This window comes from Kogia breviceps, chromosome 5, assembly GCF_026419965.1.
Source record: "Kogia breviceps isolate mKogBre1 chromosome 5, mKogBre1 haplotype 1, whole genome shotgun sequence".
In the NCBI taxonomy this organism is placed as follows: domain Eukaryota; kingdom Metazoa; phylum Chordata; class Mammalia; order Artiodactyla; family Physeteridae; genus Kogia; species Kogia breviceps.
Window position 1 is genome coordinate 66,596,856 of NC_081314.1, and position 25,481 is coordinate 66,622,336.

At 35.1% G+C, this 25,481-nt stretch overlaps 1 protein-coding gene across 5 annotated transcripts in view; it reads left to right on the plus strand.

The window, feature by feature from the left end:
- Positions 1 to 24,734, plus strand: part of KLHL24 (kelch like family member 24) — a 38,837-nt gene extending 14,103 nt beyond the window's left edge. For all 5 annotated transcript variants that reach the window (XM_059064535.2, XM_067034109.1, XM_059064536.2 and 2 more), the window contains 5 exons: positions 7,646 to 7,830; positions 8,985 to 9,103; positions 13,123 to 13,311; positions 14,391 to 14,579; positions 19,665 to 24,734. In XM_059064535.2, the coding sequence (XP_058920518.1) occupies positions 7,646 to 7,830; positions 8,985 to 9,103; positions 13,123 to 13,311; positions 14,391 to 14,579; positions 19,665 to 19,865 (883 nt within the window). In that variant the 3' untranslated portion in view covers positions 19,866 to 24,734. The remainder of the gene's footprint in view (positions 1 to 7,645; positions 7,831 to 8,984; positions 9,104 to 13,122; positions 13,312 to 14,390; positions 14,580 to 19,664) is intronic.
- The last annotated feature ends 747 nt before the right edge of the window (positions 24,735 to 25,481 follow it).

Here is a 25,481-nt window from a genome sequence, read left to right on the forward strand (position 1 = left end):
GAAATGTTATTCCCTTGGTTAACCTCTCTTCGTCTTGCCTTGATACTTTCCTAGATGATCTCATCTATTCTCATGGTTTTGATTACCATGCTTGCTATTGACTGTCACAACTATATCTCCAGCCCAGACTTTTTCATTCGTTCAATCATTCAGCCAATGTTTTTTTTTAAAAATTATATATATAGTTATACATATATAAAATATATTTACTTGAAGATGCATCTTTAAAACAATAACATAGGCAAAATTAACCTCAAAGTTAAGAATAATTCTTTATATTATTTAATATCCAATCCATATTCATATTTTCCCAGTCTTTTCCAAACTGTCCTTTAATGAACCTGGATCCAGTCCAGGACTACTCATTGCATCTGTTTATTTCCATGAAGTCTTTTATTTCAAAACAGTTTCTTTTTCATGATTCTGACTTGTTCATGGTGAGGTTGTCCAGAAAAATATTCCACCTTCTGTATTAGTCTGATTGCTTCCTTGTGGTGTCACTTAGCTGCATTTAGCTGTTTCCTGGAAACTGGAAGTTAGCTTCAGCTCTATGGAGACAAGTTAAATATTTTTGATTAGAATTCATCCTAGGTAATGTATATATCACATTGCATCACATTGGGAGACACAGCACATCTGTTATTCCACCATTAGTGATGGCAAAGATCAGCTCTGGATTAGGGCAGTGACAGTCCCATCCCACCACTGTGCAGTTAGGTTATACTCTTCACATCATCCAATATTTCTTTAGTGTTTATTGTGTGCCAGGTATTTTCCAGAGCTCAAGCCATACTGGATAGTCTACCTATATATACCCACGTGTCTCTTAAATGACAGAAAATAACCCAAGATACATTATATTAGAAATGGAGTGTGATGGCAGGTTTCTAGGAAGAGGATATAGAACATAAGACCATGAAAACTTTGATAATTGGTATTGCCAGTTGTAAACCTTGGGTATATAAAGAAGAAATAGTGGAGACCAATCACAGAAGGAGTAAAGCTTAGGAATAGTTGTTTTTACTAATATATATTATACAACTTTAAATTTCTGTACTAATATATAATACTGTTTTGAATAAACACATAGTGCAAGCCCCATGATATGTCAAGAGTACTTGCTTCAGAATCAGATAGACCTCTGGACTATAACCTAGCTCTAATAACTAGTTAATTCTGTGATGCTGGGCAAAGCACTTAACTTCTCTATGTGCCAGTTTCCTCACCTGTAAAATAAGCATAATACCATCTACCTTGTAAGATTGTTGAGAGGATTAGAACTGTCATATGAAAAATGTATAACCTAGTATTTGACACAAAAATGCTTAATAAAAATTATTGCTGGTTTCATGAATAATCAAAATACATTTTAAATTTGTGCTATACTTTTATAGAATAGGAAATGTGGTTTGAGAGACAGAAATGCTTGCTATCATATGGTTTATTTTAAGTATAAATTGTTCATACCTATGGAAAAATATCTGCCACACTCCATTAAACAATAGAAATAGCTAAGATTTAATAAGTTCATCACTTTGAGTTTGGAATTGGTTAATTAAGTACTTGTCTCTTCTAATACTTTCTACTACCTCTTTGATAATCAGTTACTATATAATGAAAATAGGAAACTGATTGCCATAATGAGGACAAGGTTCAAGTTCTTATTGAGTAAATCAGTGAAAAGACTAAGGTTAAGATTTTTTTTTTAAGAAATAATATTTTAGGGCTTCCCTGGTGGCGCAGTGGTTGAGAATCCGCCTGCCGATGCAGGGGACATGGGTTCGTGCCCCGGTCCGGGAAGATCCCATGTGCCGCGGAGCAGCTGGGCCCGTGAGCCATGGCCGCTGAGCCTGCGCGTCCGGAGCCTGTGCTCCGCAACGGGAGAGGCCACAACAGTGAGAGACCCGCGTATCACAAAAAGAAAAAAAAGAAATAATATTTTAGAACTCAGTGTTCTGAATTTTTGTTCCAGTCCCTCTTAAAAGAGTGATAATCTACTATATCATCGGATACATGGTTTATCATTTTTATAAGTGTTAGTTCATTGTTATTTTGAATTCATTTTTACATAAAAGTACCGTATACATGCCTAAGTCTCCCTCTTCCTGACCCTTGATATATCAGTTCTCATCCCAAAGGATATCTCCGTTACCAGTTTTTTGGTTTTTTTTTTAAATTTTTTGTATGCGGGTCTCTCATTGTCGTGGCCTCTCCTGTTGCGGGGCACAGGCTCCGGACGCGCAGGCTCAGCGGCCATGGCTCACGGGCCCAGCCGCTCCGCGGCATGTGGGATCTTCCCGGACCGGGGCACGAACCCGTGTCCCCTGCATCGGCAGGCGGACTCTCAACCACTGCGCCACCAGGGAAGCCCAAGTTACCAGTTTTTTTTAACTCTTTTTAGAAATATTCTTTGCATATAGAAGTGTGTGTGTGTGTGTGTGTGTGTGTGTGTGTACACATACGTCTCTACTGTTTTTTATACAGACGGTAGTGTACTTCTCTCACAGTTCCTGCACCTTGTTTTTATCACTTAAAAATATCTTGGAGGTTGTTCTATATTAGCACTTATAGGTCTTCATTTTTGTTTTTTTTACTCTTCATTATGGAAAATTTCAAATTCATTCTTTTTAAAGAGATGTATAGTAGTATCACATTTATGGATACCATAATTTATTTAATCCATCTCTTGGTAATGGACATTTAGGTTGTTTCTAGATTTTTTTCATAGCAAACAGTGCTCAGTGAATATTCTTATACATATGTCTGATAATTTATAGCATAAATTACTAGAAGTAGAATTGCTCAGTCAGAGGATATATGCATTTTAAATTTTGGTAGATATATCGTAAAAATTGACTTCCAATTTATACTTCATCCAAAAATATGAAAGTCCCTATTTCTTCACTCCTTTCACAGCACAGTGTATTATTTTTGTAAATCTTCGCTGCTCTGGAAAGTGAAAATTTATATCCCATAATTTTGATTTGCATTTCTTTAATGTGGAAGATTGAGCATCTTTTCGTGAGTTTGAAAACCATTTGTAGGTTGTTTTTTTCTGCAGTTCGTTGAACTCTAGTGTATCAGAATTCTGATTGCAAGTAATTGAAACCAGCTCACCAGCCTAAGCATTAGAAGGCAGATAGATGTATTAAAAGGGTACAGGAAGTCGTTATCTTGTAGAACCTAAGGGTAGAAATTCAACAGGACTTCCAAGAAGACTACAACAGGCTATGGAAAAGCCATCAGAAACCAAGCTGTGCCCTCTTTAAGCTTGCCTCTGCTTTTCTCTGCATATCTGCATCATTCTCTCTCACTAGTCTGGTTGAATACGACCACTCATGGGATTTGGTTTCTATATTACAAGTTCAGTCACTCAGAGAGACTGAATCTCTCCATCTCATGTGGAGAGATAATCTCTGATTCAGCTAGACAGCCTTCTTTGAACGGTTACCTGTGGCCTTGGGAGCAGTATCATGTAGGAGAAAAGTGATAGCAGAAATGCTTGTCCCGTATGTAAGAGCAGACAACCCAGTAGTGGCTATTAATAGTAAGGTATGGGTTTTCTCCTTTGTTCTTTCTTAACTTGAGGCAAAAAAGAGGGGGTGGAGTAATTCATGTTAATTGAAGGTAACAAAAAATAATATCCATATTCCCATCTCCGAGAGGTAGCACTGTGGCATTTGGCTTTATTCTTCCCTTTTATTCTCTAGGAATTTATTATTTCTTTTACAAAGTTGTCATCTATTTCATAGTCTGCTGTTATTATTTAATATATGGTAAACATGTTTTCATGACATGAAATCTACAGTGAACCAGAGCCATCCCACCCACATTTGAACTCTTCCTGATTTTTTACCAGTAAGTGAGATAAACATCTTTGTGGCTATATAAGCACATCTGTGATCAGCTGCTGATAATAAATTCTTACATAATTGCTTATTTTTAAGAGCAAACATTTTGGATCTTTCACTCAGTACAACCATTTCTTTATAGAACCCATTCTGTCTATTCCAGTTTCCGGTGGAAAGCCTTACCACACAAGCTGAAACTGTCCTTACTAAGTTTAGAAAGCCATAAGGTTTATGGCTGGCATAAGCCTCTTAAGGGGTCATTTATATTCATTTATACTGATGAACCATAATCCAGTGATTCCTCTAGGCTTAGAAACTTTTTTTTTTTTAATACAGTAAGATCAGACTGTTAGGGGCAGATTTAATGTTAATTATGAGAGACTGATTAAACTCATTTATCTTTTAATTTATATACATGTATTAGCAATAAGAAGTGGAACTGTCAAACAGACTAGATATTTTAAGTCAGCCTTTCCAGCATATTCTCTTACTATGTGCAGGTTACCAGTTGGGAAGCCAAAGTTTTCAAAAAGGTTGTTTAGAATCCAAACAAAGCGATCTAGTAGATCTTTAGAACCAGCGGCTTCTCAGCTAGTATGGCTTGAGAAAGTCTCACCCACCATAAAATAATCTTACCAAAAACCCAGTAATGTTCTAGTTGGCTTAGCTAAGGTTTCTCTTTTCCTTTAGACAGTAACTTGAATGGGCACAGAAAATGTTTGCCTCTGTGATTATTATTTACTCTTTCATTCATTTGATCATTCATTTACTTATTGCTTCTAGGACCGACCAATCCCCTCTTTTGATATAGAGTTAATAAGTTTAGTAACTGTCATATCCTGCAGACTAGAGAGCCATTCACTCTCTTTATGGCTTAAAGTATATCTCTATTTAAGTTCATTTTTTGGTGTGATGACTTGGTTTTCAGATATTTTTGAGTCGTGGAATGGTAGACTATGTTACTAACACCTCCCCCTTCTCCCTTCCAACTTCCCACTATATGGAAACATTTCCTTTTGTGTTTTTTAAATATATTGTTATTTTTCTTATTAGCCAGGATCAACTTTTGACCCCTTTTTGTTGATGAAAGAATATTTTATTTATTTTGTTTGGCAGTTCACCTGTCTCTGGCATGTTTGCATTGATAATAAGTAGGTCTGTTATTTCAGCCAGCAAGTCCTTTATTTCACCTTTTGAGATTTTTAACTGAACCTGGTAATTACTATTCATTTTACTGATTTGGTTTAGAATATTCTGTGAATTTATAATTATTTTATCTTTCATATAAATCAAAGAATGTGACCTTTTAATTTGATCTTTTCTCAAGTTTATGATAAAAGAGTGTGATGACTTTTTAAAAAATATTTACCAATGTAGAAAGAAGATAATTTGCTTGTCACACTTTCCTAGGAACAAATGAGACGTAATACTAAAGCAGCAAATATTTGTTAGTTTGTCACAGCAGAAAATCAGAATTTTTATTTTAAAGGGTTAATAAAGTAATATTCACTCTAAAAAACAGATTGCATGGGTATCCAGAATTTTATTCGTCCTGTAGTATCATCTTGGCCGCTTTTTTATTCTAGTCACCGTTATCAGCTGCAGTAACTCATTTCCTTTAAGGCAGTCATCTTCCTGCCTGAGATAAGTATTTTTCTGAGCTCAAGAAGTAAAAATAACTATTTTATTGAGTTAACAGTCTCTAATGAGAACACCAGAGTTAACAGTCTCTAATGAGAACACCAGACTTGTCTTTAATTAAGTTAAAAGCCATTTGGTTGCAAATAAGACCTTCAGTCAAGCGAAACTACTAGTTTGCTGATCCTTTCAGATAATTACACATAGACACTAAAATAATCCCTTATTTAGTGAGACTAAATGTTTTAGCCATTAGCTTTTTGTGTTGTTTTCTCTTCTTGTTCCAAGGTACAAAACAGACAATATATGTTTACTGGGCTAAGAAGTCTTGAAAAAGCAAGCAAGTTAAAGCAAAGGGAAAGTATAAAACAAGTAAAATGCTATAAGGAAAGTATAAAACAAAATTCTGTCAAAATTCTATGTAATAATTAACTTGATTTTGTATTAAAACTATTAGGAGTGACAACCCCAGTGACAGTATTTAGCAATTTTTGTTTTGCTTAATCAGTAAATAAGACTGAGGAATATCACGTGGGTTTGTCTTAGAAGTATTTTAAGTAAGATTTTAGGAAATAATACTTCTATGGAAAGAAAGATAAATTAGTAGTTATACTACTAAGTGTCTGGTGCTATCCACTGTTTTACTTTTCATTTGGGGATTATTTGGAAAATAGTAAATATTATTGATAGTATTTGAGTCCTTCTGATAATATTTTACTATATTCTAGGTTAGGGTAATATAATTTGCTGGGTTCCTAAAAGTAATTTTTATTGCATCTGTGAACAGAATTCTTTTCTACAATATATATTTCTGATTTTATAATGGAAAAAGTATGCCTGGCATGGACTAGGTGAATGATTGTTAATTGAAATAGCTGTAAGTGTAGCTGGAATATAGCAGCTCTGTTAAAGGGACATACCAATGTTGCTGTACTTTGTTTTTTTCTAGTGTAATTGTAAAACATCACTCTAAAATTACAAATAAGTGTTCTGATGTCTTTTTTCCCTCCACATTTAAGTAAGAGAAGAGGCATTGTTAGCATTTTTCTTTGTGAGACTTAATATCATAGCAGTCAAAATGCAATTACAATACTTTTTAGTTTCCATGAGCCTTATGAACAAAAAGAAAAGGCTTGGATAAGCTTTTAGTTTTTCCTGTCAGTATCTTTTTAAACTACAAAGTAAAAGAAGCCAGTAATTAACATAAACTTTGGATTCCCTTAGTGCTCTTAAAAGTTGTCTTTTCCACTCTAAAAGTAGCCCATGCTCATTATCGTTTTGAAAATTTGTGTTGATATAAAGGAGGAAGCCACACAATCCAGAGAAGACCCATCATTAGCACTTTGGTATGCTCTCTCCAGACACATTATTTACATAATATTGATCAGACCTTCTGTATAATTTTTCATCTTGCTTTTTTCCTTTAACATTCTTTGTTATAAACTCTGTTAACATCTTTAGTGACCACCTAACACTTTGAATTGGATTACCTTAATTTACTTAACTTTAGAAAAATTACTTTTAGGGAATTCCCTGGCTGTCCCATGGTTAGGACTCTGCGCTTTCACTGCCCAGGGCTCAGGTTCAATCCCTTGTAGGGGAACTAAGATCCTGCAAGCCATGAGGCACAGCCCCCCAAAAAGTTTATTTTTAAAAATAGTGCCTGAACAAGTACATATACTTCTCTAAAGGGTACTTAGATTGTACTGTGAATGTTTTTTTCGAACTAGCAATCTGATGAAAAAGCTCCATTTTCCTACACTTAGAAAAAGTGCATTATCTTCCCTTGTGTAGATATACATATCTGAATTGCTGCAAGACTGCATTTGAAAGTCATCCTTGATATTACCAGGGTTCCAATTGAACTAGGTAGGATCTTTGGACCATTTTATAACTTTTAAGGTAAAACTAATAGAAAAAAAATACCCATAGAAATTTTCTGTGGAAAGATGATATCACTGAATCCCTTGTAAATGTTCTCAAAGTAAGTAATTAGTAGGCTGTATTAGTTGGCATATACTGAGAGAATAAACTTAACAGTTTACTTTATAATAGTGTTCTACTTGCTTTATGACAATGGTATGCTTTTAGGGTTTTAAACAATCTTGAGGGTATTTTAATTTATTATTTTTGCATTCTTATAATAATTATTTTAGGTCAACTGGCTATTCTGAGGTGATAGTTGTCGTTGGAGGCTGTGAACGAGTTGGAGGATTTAATCTTCCATACACTGAGTGCTATGATCCTGTGACAGGAGAGTGGAAGTCTTTGGCTAAGCTTCCAGAATTTACCAAATCAGAGTATGCAGTCTGTGCTCTAAGGAATGACATTCTTGTTTCAGGTAAATAAAGAATTATTACAGTAGCTACTTTTAATTTAATCACAGCTTGGCCATTTTAAACCATAACAGTGTCTCAAAAGAAAACAGTGAAAGTAGATATGCCCACCTTAGGCAGATCATATTATACAACAAATAAAACTGAAAATGACTTTTTGCTCTTAAAAACAGGCACAAGATGATGCAGAATGATTTACGAAAGATTCTCCAGAAAATGCCTTCAACTATATCATATTTTTAAAATTTATTTTATTGATTTACAATGTTGTGTTAATATCTACTGTATAACAAAGTGATTCAGTTATCATATATAAATTCTTTTTCATATTTTTTTCCATTTTGGTTTATCACAGGATATTGACTGTGTTCCCTGCACTAAACGATAGGCCATATCATATTTTAAATGCTGTCAAATGCATATAGAATATGGTACAACTTTTAAAACTTTTACCTGTTTACTTTGTTTTAAGGAACACAGTAACATAGGCAAAATCAAAAGTACTCAGTTAATCATCTCTAATCCACCCATGTTTTCTGAAATTCTCCCCAAAGTTTATGAAATAGGATTTTCCTTAAAATTCTTAACTTGAATTTTTATTATAATATGTGATATGTTACGTCTGAAATCAAACAGACAATAAAGTGACAGACTTATATACACAGTATAACTACAGGATCTATAATCTGAAGTTTAATTGTTTGTTAATTAATTTGTTAGTTAAATAATTTTACCACCTTTGCAGGTTACTATATTACTACACATTGAACAATATAACAACACATACTTTATTTTGTACAATGGTATGCTTTTTAAAAAATGGGTGATATTTAAAAATCTTTCTAGAATAATTCTTTTGTCTGGGTGCTTCTGTTGTCTGACTCTTAAATGAACAGTCTTACACATTTGGTAAATTCACATTCTACATTTTATTATTTGGGGCATATAGTTATTATTTCTCAGGATAACAACCGACAAAGTTAAATCTGCTCTGTAGAACCATTTCCAAGTTTTAAGAGAGTCCTCGTTTCATTTATTGAACTGAATCCTCAAATTCTCGGACTGGATGAATAACTCAATGTTTTCATTATCTATGCCTTTGACAAAGATCCCTTGGTGATATACATGTTAGTGTGTGCACATTGTTTTGCATTTAAAGGTGGAAGAATCAATGGCCGTGATGTCTGGATTTATAACTCACAGTTAAATATTTGGATCAGAGTTGCTTCTCTAAATAAAGGCAGATGGCGTCATAAAATGGCTGTCCTCCTTGGTAAAGTAAGAGAAACCACTTTTTATTATTATTGCTGTTACATTTCCAGAATAAATACCACAGATGAATCCTTGATTTTACTCACCCTCTGGGTATTTTGGACTCAGATTGTATTTCCTTCCATTTCTAACCTCAATACATAAACTGAAGATATAAACAATTTGACACTGTACTTTTGAATGGATATTTTGTTCTCCCAACTAGGAATTTGTAGCAGTGCAGCACATTTCTCTTCTCAGGCACCAATGCAGTCTAAATGACTGAGAAGCATTGGAAAATAAAGGAGTTACATCAAGTACAAAAACAAGCCATTGTCTAATCCAAGCATTCTTTTTCCTTTTACTGACTTTGGCATTCAGGCCAAGATATATTTATGCAGAGTGATATTATTTTATCTTTTTTATTTGTACAAGTAGAGACAAAACAAGTGTTAAGATAAACTCACCAACATATTTTTTTAACATCTTTATTTGAGTGTAACTGTATTACAATAGTGTGTTAGTTTCTCCTTTACAACAAAGTGAATCAGTTATACGTATACATATGTTCCCATATCTCTTCCCTCTTGCATCACCCTCCCTCCCATCCTCCCTAGCACCAACATATTTTAAAGCAAACTTATTATTGGCTGCAGCTAATAAATATGAAAAACAAATAATTTGATTCTGTACCATTCACTGTCCTTAGGAACTGGAGAATCACTAGTAGACTAGTGATTTTTTTTTTTTTTTTTTTTTTTTTTTTTGGCGGTACGTGGGCCTCTCACTGTTGTGGCCTCTCCCGTTGGCTCCGGACACGCAGGCTCAGCAGCCATGGCTCACAGGCCTAGCCACTCCGTGGCATGTGGGATCTTCCCAGACCGAGGCACAAACCCGTGTCCCCTGCATCGGCAGGTGGACTCTCAACCACTGCGCCACCAGGGAAGCCCCCCGACTAGTGATTTTTGAATCACTAGTAGGCTAGTAATTTTTTTGAAGTTAAATCTAATATAAAAAGCTATTACATAAAGCAGATAAAAATACGGCTGTGTATCAAGGGCTAACTTGGACTCTTTAGCCCTTCCCTGCCTCTGTATCTATCAGCTCCTCCAAAGCCACTTCAGATTAATGAGCAATCTAAATAGAAGCAGCATACTTGCTCGCACATTTTTTTTGAAGTATAGATGATTTACAATGTTGTGTTCAAGTGTACAGCATAGTGATTCGTGTTTTAGGGGTGTTGTTTGCAGCTTATATTCCATTATAGGTTATCATAAGATATTGAATATACTGCACATATATTTTTGTCTGGTCCCCTAGTACTCTCTTCTAAAAAGATTGCTGCCTCTTAAGCCCTCTCTTGAAGACATTTTAGAGCCACCAGTGAGAAAGCAGAACTGCTCTAGTTGGAACAGAGATAATGTGAGGAACCCTTTTTACTCAGCCACCCATCAGTTCTCATTCCCTCCCTCTATCTCCCCACAGAAGCGTCTTGAAATCTCTATACTATAGAATACCAGAGCTTCTCAAAGTGCAGTTTGAAAGCTATTGTTAACTCCTAAGGGTATTGATCTACTGTGTTGCTGCTGTCTATAAGACCAGTGAAATAATGAGGACTTTGAGGTAGATGTAATGGAAATAAAATTCTAAGAGTATTTTCTAAAACCACTGGTTTGTTAGTACCTACTATATTATATACAGTTTTGGTAGCTGTACCTCAAGGATGACAAAATATTACTGGAAGGGGGCAGCCAAAATAATTACAGGGTTGAAAAGAGATGAGGTCTGACTAAAAACATTATAATTATTTAATCTGAACATACAGAGGCATATGAAAAAGATTGTTGTCTCAAATATCATATATGGATTGATGAACACAAATTTATTTGACAAATATTAGTATATTTGACTTGAAGGTGCCCAAAACTTGGAAGTACTAAATCAAGAAATAAAAGGAATCCTTCCTACCTTATACAGCAAGTACTCAATTCATGGAAAACAGTTATCCCCAAAATTACAATATAGGCTGAATTCAAACACAGAAAGTTATTTAAAGTTGTAAATGCACTCTGTTAAGGAAACCTAGGATGATTTGGAATATAGAACCTTAGAGCAAGAAGGCATCTTAGAGAATATTTAATGTAACTTCTTTAGTTTACAAAGAAACTGAATCCAGAGAGATTGAGTCATTTGCCCAAGGTTGCACAGAAAGTGATAAAGCAGGGGCAAAAGCTCAGATTTTCCTAATCTAGAGGCCTTTTTAAAAAAAATATATTTATTTATGTTTTATTTTTGGCTGTGTTGGGTCTTCGTTTCTGTGCAAGGGCTTTTCTCTAGTTGCGGCAAGTGGGGGCCACTCTTCATCACGGTGCACAGGCCTCTCACTATCGCGGCCTCTCTTGTGGAGCACAGACTCCAGACGTGCAGGCTCAGTAGTTGTGGCTCACGGGCCTAGTTGCTCCGCGGCATGTGGGATCTTCCCAGACCAGGGCTCGAACCCGTGTCCCCTGCATTGGCAGGCAGATTCTCAACCACTGCACCACTAGGGAAGCCCGAGGCCTTTTATCTTAAGGCGCACAGCATATATTTTTAGTTTATGCAGGTAGGGGAATAGTAATAAAGTTTAATCTTCAAAATTATATTATGTGATAGGTAGTCTTATTGTCTACATTTTTAAATTGAGGAAATTAAGATGGAGTCTCAAGAGAGGATAGGTAAACTGCCCAAGCAAGGTCTTACTTGCAGTGGCAGAGCTAAATATGGACCTACCTCTCCTGATTTCAAAGCCCGTACCTTTAAGTACTACATTGTGCCACAGTTTCCATACCCCTTCTAGCTGCATGACCTTGAATAAGTTACTTAACCTCTCTAGGCTGCCTGGTGTTGGGAGAACAAACCCACCAACAGATAATTTTAACATAATGTGAGAAATGCAAGATTGAAATAACATTGGCTGCTGAGGAAATTTGGAAGAGTACAGAAAGATAGATTTGTGGACACACTTGAATGACAATGTATAAAGTTTGGCCTTGACCCTTAGGCATTCATTGTTAAACTAGTAAAAGGAGTTGATGAGGTATTTTAGGAAGATTAATCTGTGGTTTAGGGAGTACAAGAGTGGAGACCAGGAGATTGAGAGGTATGAAATGATATGGACCCCGAGGATGGTGGCGGTGGCAAACAAAAGGAAGGGACAGATGTGAGAGATGCTGTGAAAGAACGGTAGAACTTAATAGTTAATTAGATACGGATGCAGAACAGAGTTGATGATGACTGTTCATTAAAAGAATTATAGATATTAAACAGGAGAGCTTTTTTTTTCTTTTTTAGGAGAGCTTCTATAGGTTAAAAGTTTCTTGTATATCTCGTGATGCTTAATGGATTATTCTGCATGTAACTGATTTAATTAATGGCTTGTTGATTAGTTCATCTGCCCTACCTTCCTCGTATTTGTGAAAAGAAAATGTACATGAAAGCCCTTTGAAATACACATTCTAGAGTTCATAATGTATCAGGTACTTTTCTAGGTACTGCAGGGACTAAATTAAAGAACAAGATAGGCCCTGCTTTCAAAGATCTCACAGTCTAGTAATCCTTATTAATACTTTAGTTTCATAGCTTTTATTACTTTATAATATTCAAATATTTTGACCATCCATGAGTATGAGCATTTATGCTAAATCCTGTAATTCTCAATGCAAACAGTATTGCTCCTAAGGGGAGGAAGATTGGTTCTTGGGCGGGTGAAAAAAATCATACTGTTTTGTGTATAAAGCACAGATACAATATATAAACAGATATACAATATATCTGTGGTATTAAAAATTTCGTTGGAGGGGGCTACTATGAAAAAAATGTCTAAAAAGGCTCCTTGGTGGTGGTGAGAGAATGATAATTTTTTTTAAAGGTCCAGAAACTGAGCTAAATATATTACAATTACAGTTACCAAGGGCTTTTAAAGGGGAGAGATCCCTTAATTCTTTAGCCAACTAGTTAAAAATTCAAACTTTTGATAATTAAGATTTCTCCATGTATTTTACATATAGGTGTATGTTGTTGGAGGCTATGATGGGCAAAACAGACTTAGCAGCGTAGAATGTTATGATTCCTTTTCAAATCGATGGACTGAAGTTGCCCCCCTTAAGGAAGCAGTGAGTTCTCCTGCCGTGACTAGCTGTATAGGCAAATTGTTTGTGATTGGTGGAGGACCTGATGATAATACTTGTTCTGATAAGGTAAGCCATGCTTTCTCTCTTTTTTTTTTTTTAATGGAGATTACCAATGATATACACAAGAAGAGAAATATGGAAGGCCTATCAAGTAGGTAGGTTGGTCCCTTAGTGTGAGGAGGCTTTCAAAAATTGTCTGGTACTTTATACTTTGGGAGGAAAACATTGAATTTCAAGTTACTAAAGTGAGATCATAATATATCCAACAATTTTCGGTTAAAAGTGTGATCCAGTCTTTTTGAGATGAGACTGATCTCAGCATTATACTATAAACCACTTTAAAACTTTTTACTGGTATAGTTTACAAAATCAAAAAATTATTCACATAAAACAATTGGGAAGTGAATTAGCAAAGGGTAAGATACTGCACTGCTTCCAACTGGGTCATTTTCTGCATACTTTGAAAATATTCTTAGAACAAAGAAAAGAAAACTTCTCTAATGTAAATATAGGATGGCTCAAAGCTGCTGCAGTCCATTGAATTCCCGAGACAAAAGAACATGTGCCATCCTGACATCTCAGAAAATACCCCGTTTATTCTGCAAACAAGTTTCTAATGCCTAATTCATTTAGCAATAGTTTACTGAACTTTGTCAATCAATATTCTTTTTCTAAATTAAATTTTAATATAATATCAAATGTTACATATTTAGAATTCATTAATTCAGAATTTGTGATAATTCAAAGTATACTGAATTGAGGTTCGCTGGTGTTCTTCTGAAGAAAGGACTCCCTAAACATGTAAAGAAATTATATTCAAATTGAGGCATACTTATCCTGTATAACAGAATTTTGTTAAAAATCTAAGACTTAATTTTAATGGAAAAAAAAGCAAACCTGCTAGCCATTCATCTTGGAAACGGTCTGTGTTTGTTTGTTACTCTATTCTGCTTGATGTAATAAAGTTGTATTTCTTTTGAGAATTTCATAATTCGGATATTTTACTCTCAAGCCAGCCTCCCTTAATTCTGTGAATTAATGGGATTTTATTTTTAATCATGTTTCTGTATATTGGCAGACTTTTTATTACATAAATTTGCATTTTTGTTGAGAAATTTTAATTAAGTACTTCTATATATTATTAGGTTCAATCTTATGATCCAGAAACCAATTCTTGGCTACTTCGTGCAGCTATCCCAATTGCCAAGAGGTGTATAACAGCCGTATCCTTAAACAACCTGATATATGTTGCTGGTGGACTGACCAAGGCAATATACTGTTATGATCCAGTTGAAGATTACTGGATGCATGTACAGAATACATTCAGCCGACAGGTAATAACATAAAACAATCCAAAAGAAAAACCAGTGTAGGAGAGAAGTACAGGACCAGTATGAATATACAGTAACTTCACTATTTATGTGTTTCATGTATGCTTGGATTATTTCCAAAAAAAAAATTTTTTTTTTTAATAAATAAATTTATTTATTTATTTTTGTCTGCATCGGTCTTCGTTGCTGCCCACGGGCCTTCTCTAGTGCGAAGAGCAGGGGCTACTCTTTGTTGCAGTGCGCGGGCTTCTCATTGCGGTGGCTTCTCTTGTTGTGGAGCGTGGGCTCTAGGCGCGTAGGCTTTAGTAGTCGTGGCTCATGGGCTCCAGAGTGCAGGCTTAGTAGTTGTGGCATATGGGCTTAGTTGCTTTGCGTCACATGCGATCTTCCTGGACCAGGGCTCAAATCCATGTCCCCTGCATTGGCAGACGGTTTTTTAACCACTGAGCCACCAGGGAGGGAAGTCCCACTTCCCTGAAAAATTGTTTAAACTCCACATAAAGCATATGGTATTCTTGTTTTGAACTCCTTCCAGGGAATTTATTGAAATAACTTATTTTTGGTTTTAATTTTTAAATTAATTTTTATTGGAGTATGGTTGGCTTACAATGCTGTGTTAGCCTCCACTGCACAACAGAATGAATCAGCCATACACATACAGGTATCCCCTCCCTGTTGGACTTCCCTCCCTGAAATAACTTACTTTTTACCATCCCATGGTAAAGTAGGTATTGCTTTGGGGCTGTTGGGTTTTTTTCCCCTTGACCTTTTTGAGACTCCTACTCCAGTTCTTATCCCTCTCTCTAGCACATTTTCAAAAGAGAAGAAATTCTCTCAAACTGGTTTCTTTCCTTCTGCAGTTAGAAACTAGGTAATTTGTTGTTTTTGTTATAAAGAAAATGGCTGTACTTGGGTCTGTTTCATCCACAATGCACTTGTACCCTTATACAGCCTCTACCCCTGCCCCATAAAGGCCTTCCCTTGGCCTTTTGTTTCATGGCTCTACCCTCTTTCCTTCCACCATCAAAATGCTTGATGGCTCTGATGCTGGAAATCTGGCTCTACCTATAACACTCTAGAGATATTGTACTCCCAAAGGTCATTAATAATCTCCTGAGTCTCATTTATGTTCTCTTGTTTTTTTCTACTCAACCCTTAAATATGGGTATTCCTTGAGCCTCTTTTCCCTGCCCTTTTTCCAGTTTATACTCCATTCCTGAGTGATCACATTTACTGCTCAGTACTGATGACTTCAAACCTTATTCTTCATTAAAGCCTCTCTCCTGTGCTCCAGACTCAAATTTCCAACTGCCTATTTGATGTTTTCCATGGCGTTCCAAGACTTCAGACTTAAAACAGAATTCACCTTCTTCCCCAAGTTTACTTTTTCTGTTTCCAAACAACCTAGTGAATGGAAAAACTCTGTTTCTCCCTGACAACACTTCTGACACCAGATATGTGGGTTTATTCCCACACCAACCAATCTCTGTCTTCAGCGGGTGTCTTACAATTCAATTCAGTTCTGACATGACCTGAAATTTGCTTCAGGTTCCACAGGTTAAGGACTCAGTCCCACAAGACTGCCACCACTTCACATGCCAGTCACAAGTCTCAGGTTTTTAACCAGTACTTCTGACAAATCAGCTATAAATCAAGGTTTCCACAGCCCCCTCCTTGGGTTCAGTAATTTGCTCAGGAAAACACTTACTTATGTTTACAAGTTTGTTATATGATAAAATATATTACAAAGGACGTAGATGAACAGCCAGATAAAGAAGTACCTAAGGTCATGTCTGGAGGGGTCCTAAGCAGAGAACCTTCTGTCCTCATGGATTTGCGGTGCACCACCCTCCTGTGAAACGGATGTGTTTACCAACCTAGAAGCTCTCCAAATCCTATACTTTGGGGATTCTTATGGATGCTTTATCATGTAGACATGATCAGTTATAATTCAGTTTCCAGCCCTGCTCCCCTCTCCAGAGAAGGGAGAGTGGGGTGAAACTTACAAGCTTCTAATTATGGCTTGGTTTCTCTGGTGACCAACCCCCATCTAGGAGCCCAGCAACAGTCCATCCTTAGAACAAAAGACATTCTCATCAACCAGGAAATTGCAAGGGATTTAGGAGCTCTGTGTCAGGAACTGGGGGCAGAGGCAGATATGCATTTTCTATTATTTCACACCTAGAAACTTAATTTTTAAAATTTTTCTTGCTTTCTCTTAAATTGAATCAATCCATCATATCAGTTGTGTCCTCAAGAGTTTCTCCTATTCTTTTCCATTCCTGTGGTTCCTGCTTTTGTTCAGGTTCTCATCAGTTCTTACCTAAACTAAAACAGTATTTTCTAAGTAGTGTTCCTTCCTCTAATGTCTTGCTTTTCTAACCCATTTTACCACCAGTTATTTTTCAGCAAATCTAATTATGTCTCTTCTCTGGAAATGTACTGAATAAAATCTAAAAGTTTTCCACTTCATTCTAGGTCTTCTGTTGTCTGACCTCTGCTTGCCTTTTCACCTTCACTTTCTTCACCTTTACCCAAATTACATTAAGTATCTGTTGCTTGCATTTGCTATCCAGATGATATGTGTTCTTGCCTTGATTCATGTTGTCCTCTTAGCCTTTAATGCCTTTTCTACCTTCTCTATTTGTAATTCTACTCATCTTTCAAGTACCACTTCACAGTAACAGCAAACTGAGGTTGCCCTGTTCAGAATTAATCTCTTGTTTTTCTGATCTGTCACTACACTTACACCTCTATTATGCAAGTGATAAATTTCCTTATAGTTATAAATGTTCATTCCTATACTGGAATTCAGTCTTCTTAAGGATATTGTGTTTTCTAACTCATCTCATGTATCTTGCATTGATTGGTGCTCGGTAAATTTTTTTTTTTTTTTTTTTTGGCTGCATTGGGTCTTCATTGCTGTGCTCGGGCTTTCTCTAGTTGCAGAGAGCAGGGGCCAGTCTTCGTTGCGGTGTGCAGGCTTCTCATTGTGGTGGCTTCTCCTGTTGCAGAGCACAGCCTCTAGGCACGCGGGCTTCAGTAGTTGTGGCATGTGGGCTCAGTAGTTGTGGCTCATAGGCTCTAGAGCACAGGCTCAGTAGTTGTGGCGCACGGACTTAGTTGCTCTCCGGCATGTGAGATCTTCCCGGACCAGGGCTTGAACCCATGTCCCCTGCAATGGCAGGCAGATTCTTAACCACTGTGCCACCGGGGAAGTCCTGCCTACCCTTTTAATACTAATCAAATGAAAAACGATAAATCAGCTATAATTTCATGGTAGACAGCTATTTGAGTCAAAGGTTGTGAGTTTTGTAAATGCTTAGAATGTTGAATGACAAAAAAAGAACTGAAAAAATGAGCTCTTTTTTCCAGTCCTAATGGACCCAGCCTTTTTCTCTGTTTTTACCTTACCATGCCTTTTGACTTTGCATAATTCCTAAATTCCACAACTTGCTATTTTAAACATATTTTGCTTTTTAACTTTCATCAGGAACATTTTTTTTTTTTTTTTTTAACTGACGAAGATTTTTGTTTTACCCTTCTTCAGAGGACTAGGTATTTAAAATGTCGTTAAAGTTTAGAATAATAATTGAAAAGAAATCTGATTCTTTTTCTTTATTGTTGGCATTTTAACATTTAAGCATTAAGCATTATAAAAAATAATAATAAAGGAGAGGGGTATATTTTACAGTATTAAGATTGTGTTTCATTTAAGTCATGAAAAATAATATTAAAACTTCATGTATTAGTGAATTATTTTTCTTACTAGCTGCCATTACTCTTGAGACTCTCATAGAGTGAAATAAACTACTATGCAAGTAATTTCCTGATATGAATGAATATCTGTTCTGAAGGTTGCTTGCTTCATTTAATTCTGAGCACTATTTATGAAATGATGTTAATAACAAGGTCCTATAATTATATAGTTTAAGAATCATCATCAAAGTGACTGTAAAGTTCAATAGTGCAAGCCAGCTTGTACTTGAAAACTAAGGATGTTGTTTTTTTATTGTGTTCAGAACTTTCAGAATTTATAGAAAGAGCTCATTGTGCTTTAGATGGAAAATGTTGTAGTGTGGCACATAATTGGTACAATTCATGGGTGGTATTCTACATAAAAGTTTGTCATTCACTGATGATAATGGGCCCCAAGTCAATATGGGTGTATATAAACTCTAATGTAAGCATTTTAAAATACTCACTAATTCCTCTAGACCCAAAGATACTATCCTCTATTACAGAAATCCACCAAGATTTAATTTTTTCTACAAGAGTGAAATTTATGTATAGCAAATCTGATCAAGTAAAAATGTTTATTGTACTCACTGGTAGAACCCATCTCATTGTTGGTTATGTGGAAACAGGATAATAATATTCAATAACTTTCTGAATTACAGTGACATAAATGGAAGAATAATTGACCTGCAGCATAACCAGATTCATGCAATAGTGAGACAATTTTAGTGTAATTTCTTTCTTTGAAGAATCACTCTTATCCTTGCAAGAGTATTTGTTTTCTATAGTAATTGTATTATTTACAGAGAAGAGTAAAATTTAGCTAAGAGTCTTATTGCATGGAAAGTTAACTATAAAATGTTATCTGGGGAGTTTCTGTGCCCCATCTAAGGCCCCTAATAACAGTGCTTCTTTAATTTGGTTATAACTCATTCATTCATTCAACTTGTGGGTAATCCCATATAATGAATAATGTTCCTACCCCTTGATCATGTAATAGCCACTTTCTATAATAAAGGACCTTCCTGTAATAGGAGAAGCAACTCTTCAAGGATGTTTTTGTTCAACTACCATTAAGTTAACTAAAACCATTCTCTCAATCCACCACCCCCACTTCACCTCCCATATCTTGACCCCAATTAGTGACATATATTCTATCTTAACACTCCCTTCACCCATGCAAATTTACCTAGTATTCACACATAGAGCAGGAGTTGGGCAAAAGGGAGCTTATTATTTCATGTCTCCTTTTTTGACTGTGTTGAAGCATGTTTTATTTTACTTTTCAGTTTGCTACCAAATCCCTTACTGTCAACAGTTAACTTTTTTTTTTTTAATTTGATTGAACAGGAAAACTGTGGTATGTCTGTATGTAATGGTAAAATATATATCCTGGGTGGAAGACGGGAAAATGGAGAAGCCACAGACACTATTCTCTGTTATGATCCTGCAACAAGTATCATCACAGGGGTAGCTGCAATGCCCAGGCCAGTGTCCTATCATGGATGTGTGACTATTCATAGATACAATGAGAAATGCTTTAAGCTCTAAAACCAGGATACCTCACCCAAGAAGCCACAGCAATCCAAGATGAGAGGTTTTAAAAACTCCAGAGTGGGAACTTGACATATCTCCTTTTTGCAATATGCACAGAAAAGTAAAAATAAGAATTGTCGTGACTTTCTCCCCAAAATATCAATCTTTCTAACTGTAATAAAGCCTTTTCTGTAATTGGGGGGGAAAAATTGTTGTTGTTGAAGGTAATAATGGTCTTTGCTTGGGCTTTGAGAGTGTACCTTTGTGAGTATTTGTAAGAAACCTATGTGGAGTAGGAAATAATGTCTGCCTGCATACCTTTTAGGAATTTGTGAATGGTCTCTTCATTTATGTATGTTTATCTGCAAGACTGTGTATTCCTTATTTTGTCACATATATGTGTGTGTGTGTATATATATATATACACACACACACATATATATAAAATTGCATGGCAAGTTTTCATTCAGTTTGACTCATATAATGCTTAGAATACTTAGAATCATTCTAAGGTGGAAAAACCAGTTTTAAAAATCTTTGTCACTAAAAAATACATCCAAATTGATTAATTTTATTGTGGGGTTTTTTTCTGTAATTGATAAAAATGTAATGACGACGATCTGAGTATCATAAAATACTGAATTATTGTGACTTCATTCTTAGAATTATTTTCTTATATTAAAGGTATTTTGGGGGGAGGAGATAAAAAAGCAAGTGCCCCTAAAAAGGAGATGAAAATTACATGTTAGTTCCTAAGAAAAAATCATCTAAGACCATTGAAGGGAAAATGACCCACTGTGGCTCTCAAAAGTATTTATATATCATCTCTAAATCCTCTAAGGGATGTGCCTTTTCTTGAACATGGCAGAAGAGTTGAAATCCACTTTGCAATATTACCTTGTGAAAAACAGGGACATATTTTCTCCTTAGCCCAGTAGGGTTTGACCTCATTACTATGGTGCTTTGGGTGAGGACCTCTTCCTGGTTATCCTACTTTCTTGTGAACAGCTAAAAATCCTGGGAGTCTCTAATGTTAAGCTGCCCTTAAAGGATAAAGCAGGGACCACCTGTCTCAGTGGGTCCATATTTCTTTTAAAATGAGCTATTTGAAGAAACTAACAGCAGTAGTTGCAGTCTTCTAAGATAAATCTTTCATTTGGTACCCATTGTGTAAAATATTGATCAATATTCTCAAGCTTCTCTACATCAAATTGCCTTTGTCTAGATGTTTCAACTCCAGTTTATAAAGCTTACTGGTTTTCAGAGAAGAGTGTAAAACTTTTTCTAAGGCAAATGGAATGGCAGGAACTATAGCATAAGTGATTATTGATATTCCTGGGTGGACAGATATAATTTAAAACATTTTAGGGATGTTCAGGTAGCCTGCTGTATTTCAACTTCCCCAGGCACTATTGTTGTCTCACATCATAATTATATACTTGCCATAGGAGAAATGATGCAAATATGTGATTATAGTGCCACCAGATTTCTGTTAAAACCAAGGTAGTAATCAAAAACCTGACATTGATAAACTACTCTTTCTTTCTCATTTTAGAATGATGCAAAGATTTCAAATAAACCTATACAGCATCAACTTTTAATGCCTAGCTGGATTCTGAATTCTGAGGAAAACTCTAAAAAACTTAACAAATCTTTAAGGAATTTTTATTTTTCAGATCATAATTTGAAATGATGTATACCTTTTTGTGATAATTATCAAAGCAATTCAGAAACCAGTTTTCTACCATTTTAGTTGAAAGACAATAGTAGATACAATTGGGATACTTGTTCTAATTTTAGAGTAAACTTCTACTTCTGCATCATACCTTTTGTAGATAATGGAACCTATGTAGTTCAGAAATTCTTTGTGGTATATGAGAAAAGTGTTTTGTAAATGTTGAGAATTATACAAATGATACTTGTTATTTTCATGTGTATTTGTAAGATCATGCCCATCCATAGACACGTCACATAAAGAAGACTTTCTCACCATAACCTGTATTTTAGTACTTTCATCTATTATAAAAGTATTAACTATTTACTTGTATTTTGTTATACATTTATTTTTAATGTTCAGGTGTCTGTTGTAGTAAATTTGAAATGAAATCCTATAAAACAGAATTTGTTTAAACATGGACCTCATGCCAATATTGTTTAATTTTTTTCTCTACATAATTTAAAACTACATGAAGTAGGCCACCAAGAACTTAGCTTGAATCCTATGAAATTACAGTAATTTAAAGTTACCCAACTGATACTTTAATTTTCTTTAATTATTCATCTTCCTTTACTGATTTTTGATAAATAATGATGTTAGCATTGATAAAGTAATAAAGAATTTTAGGGTATAATTAGTATATCAAAAGGGATTTATCGACCAAAATGGTGTCAGATTATATTCATATTGTCATCACATAGTTGACAGATTTTCTTTTGGTGGGTGATACTCGTATAAGCCTTTGGGTTAGTATGTATGTATATATTCAATACATGTGTGTATATATGTAGATAGATGGTATGTTCATCTACACACATACATATAGACATCAAGAATTTTATCAGTTTCTGATCAGAAAAAGGCACATAAAGTAAAAATTAGTTGACCTTATTAAATTCAATTCCAGAAGTATATTTTTTTAATTTGGGCATTTCTAGAATACTTTGTTACATATGAAAGTACATGATGAATATTAGTATGATGACTCATATACAGTCAGAATCTGTATAATGCGTACAGTTTTACAAGATCAGAAAACAAATTGATGGGAGATACAAGTTTGCTAAACCTAGCCATTGATATACCTCAGTGGGGAAGGAATTCAAAAGTATTTTTTGTGGGTCAACAGAAATGTTCAGTTTTTTCTCCATGAACTTTAATCATTTTTCATGTGTTCCTATATGTGAGTGAGCTATAAAGTGGTCTAATTTTTACAGCAAAAGGCCTTCTTCCTTTTCTACTCTAATCTTCCCACTGACTTTACTGCACAGGTATGAAATGGTAGCCTATTGTATCTTCAGTAACCTTTTTTTTCCCTAGATGACTGAAATATAGATATTTACTCCATTTAAACCAGGTGTTAACAAGAAAATGATGTAAATACTCAGGGAGGGTATTAACTCGTCATTTTTGCCTAATTGGAGTATTTAAAGTGCCATATCTAAGTAACTTTCAGTTTATGATTCTAGAGTAAATTCAGTTTGGTAAAGGGGCTTCACACGTGGTGGTTAACATTCATTTTTTTATATTTAGAAAGATGAAAATGTTTTGTGGACTGATACATTTTTCTCTTAGTGAATATGAATTGTTTATGTATCTCTACTGTCATACCCTTTTTGAAATGAAACTCAGGAAAATACAGAGGTTCAATTATACTACTTTTGTCAGTGTACAAACCAGGTGTGTTTTGTTTTGTTTTTTCCTGTTGTCTGGATATGGCAATAGATTTTTTTAAAAGAAATGCTGTGAGAACCCATACATGAAAAAGAGGGTTGAATTATCAGTGTGTGCCTTTTGTTTCTTGAGATTTATATGTGGAAAAGACATCTTCTACTCCAGACTGTATTTTCAAAGAGAAGAGATTGCTGTTTATGTGGTGCCAAGTGATAAGATAACGTCTCTTAAAGGCTTCCTGTGGACTGCCTTTATTTTCCTAAACTCAAGACACCAGTTAACCTCAACATAATTTTGGCCTTTCTTAGAATTTCTTGTGCATTATATTGAAAACCAGGTTTACATCACCTCACCCCGTTATTCCTTTTAGTTAAATAAATTCACCATACCAAGAAACCAGAATGGGGCAATTTGGTTGGCCTTTAAGGCAGTAGGTTTGACTAGCTAGCTATACTTACTGTCACATCTAATGCTAGTCATCAGAAACCGCTTGAGCCAGGAGTGTGAATTGATAATTCCAGAGACAGTTTCAACATACTTCAGACTTTTTAAAAATGTTTTTTATGAATGTTTTACATTTGTGTGATAGCCTTAGATATTAAATTTTTGTAGTGCTAAAGATCATCATTAAAAAATGTTTTGAATACCAGTAGTTATAACTTATTTTATATATTGTCCCAAAGAAAAGAATTTGTTTTTTTAAGAATTTGTTTTAATGTTTTCAAAATAACTGCATCAGAATTTGTTTATGTGCCTTAAGTTCTCTAGTGCTCTTTCAACTTCTTTTTCAATCTAAATAAAGCTTACCTTAGATAAGTTTCTTGTTTCCTATAGAGTAAATTTCCCTTCTTGAATTTTTTTAATGAGCACCAGCCTTGTGGTTGCTTGGCAGAAAGAAAATGTTAAGAAAGGTTGTTGGGTGTTTGGAGTTTTATTATATTGGGGGACTTTTTTGTTTGATGCCAAGGTGCTTTTTAAGATATTAAGAAAAACATCTATCTTACGTCAATTAAACCCTTGTAAACATCATTTGCAATATCTGCATCTAAAGTCAAAAAAGTAAATCTACTTATTTTTGTTTCATTCTTGTGTACTGTTTTGTTTGTTTTGTTTTTTCCTCTACAGGCTCTTTCATTTATCTTTCCTGAAAAAGTTCTTAGTCTTTCTTTCCCCAACACCCCTCCCCATGGTTTCTTAATTGAAATTTTGTTGAGTTTCTGGAGCTATCTAAGACAACACAATTATAGAGTTGAACAAAAGCATAATGTGCTTTACAGCTTGTACAGACCTGTGGCAGCCAAGTGTCTTTTGCTTTCAGATGCTCCAGCGTCTTCACAGTGGGGGGGAAAAAAAAAAAAAAGCTTTGTATTTCTTTGTTTTCAATTTAGTTGCAGCACACTAATACTTATATGTCTTGTTTAAATATACTTTGTGCATAGTTGTCTTTAATTTTTAAAAAGTTGTATCTAATAAAAAATGTCTTTTAACCATTATTACTTGACTATGGTTGTATTAAATTTTTTTTTTTTTTTTTTTTTTTTTTTTTTTTTTTGTGGTATGCGGGCCTCTCACTGCTGTGGCCTCTCCCGTTGCAGAGCACAGGCTCCGGACGCGCAGGCCTAGCGGCCATGGCTCACGGGCTTAGTTGCTCCGCGGCATGTGGGATCTTCCCGGACCAGGGCACGAACCCGTGACCCCTGCATCGGCAGGCGGATTCTCAACCACTGCGCCACCAGGGAAGCCCTGTATTAAATTTTATTTACCAAAAACTCATTGTTTTGTCTTACCTTAAATATATTCAAGTGGTTGTTTGAAAAAGCAGTGGGGGAAATTACAAATTAATATACGTATTTACTGGTGTGTTCACAAAGTAACTAGAAGGCTAAACAAAAAACTAAAAACATTGGTGTGTATGAGGAAATGGTGGCTTAGGGACAAGTAAAAAGGCAACTTCACTGCATATTCCTATAGAATTGTGTGTAATTATATATAAATATGCATATAATCAGTTTTTTAATGTGAACCACGTGTTACTATTCAGAATTTTTTATTAATTTTAATTTATTTTATTTTTTTTAATTTTTAAAAAAATTTTTAATTATGAAAGTGATCCATAACATTTGCACTGTAGTGTTCTTTTGATTTGGCTCTCAAAAATACCCTTATAGTAATATCAAGAGTAAAGAACTTAAGAAACTTTATTGTAGGTGTCGAAGAGGGCACATTGTTTACTGCAGAGG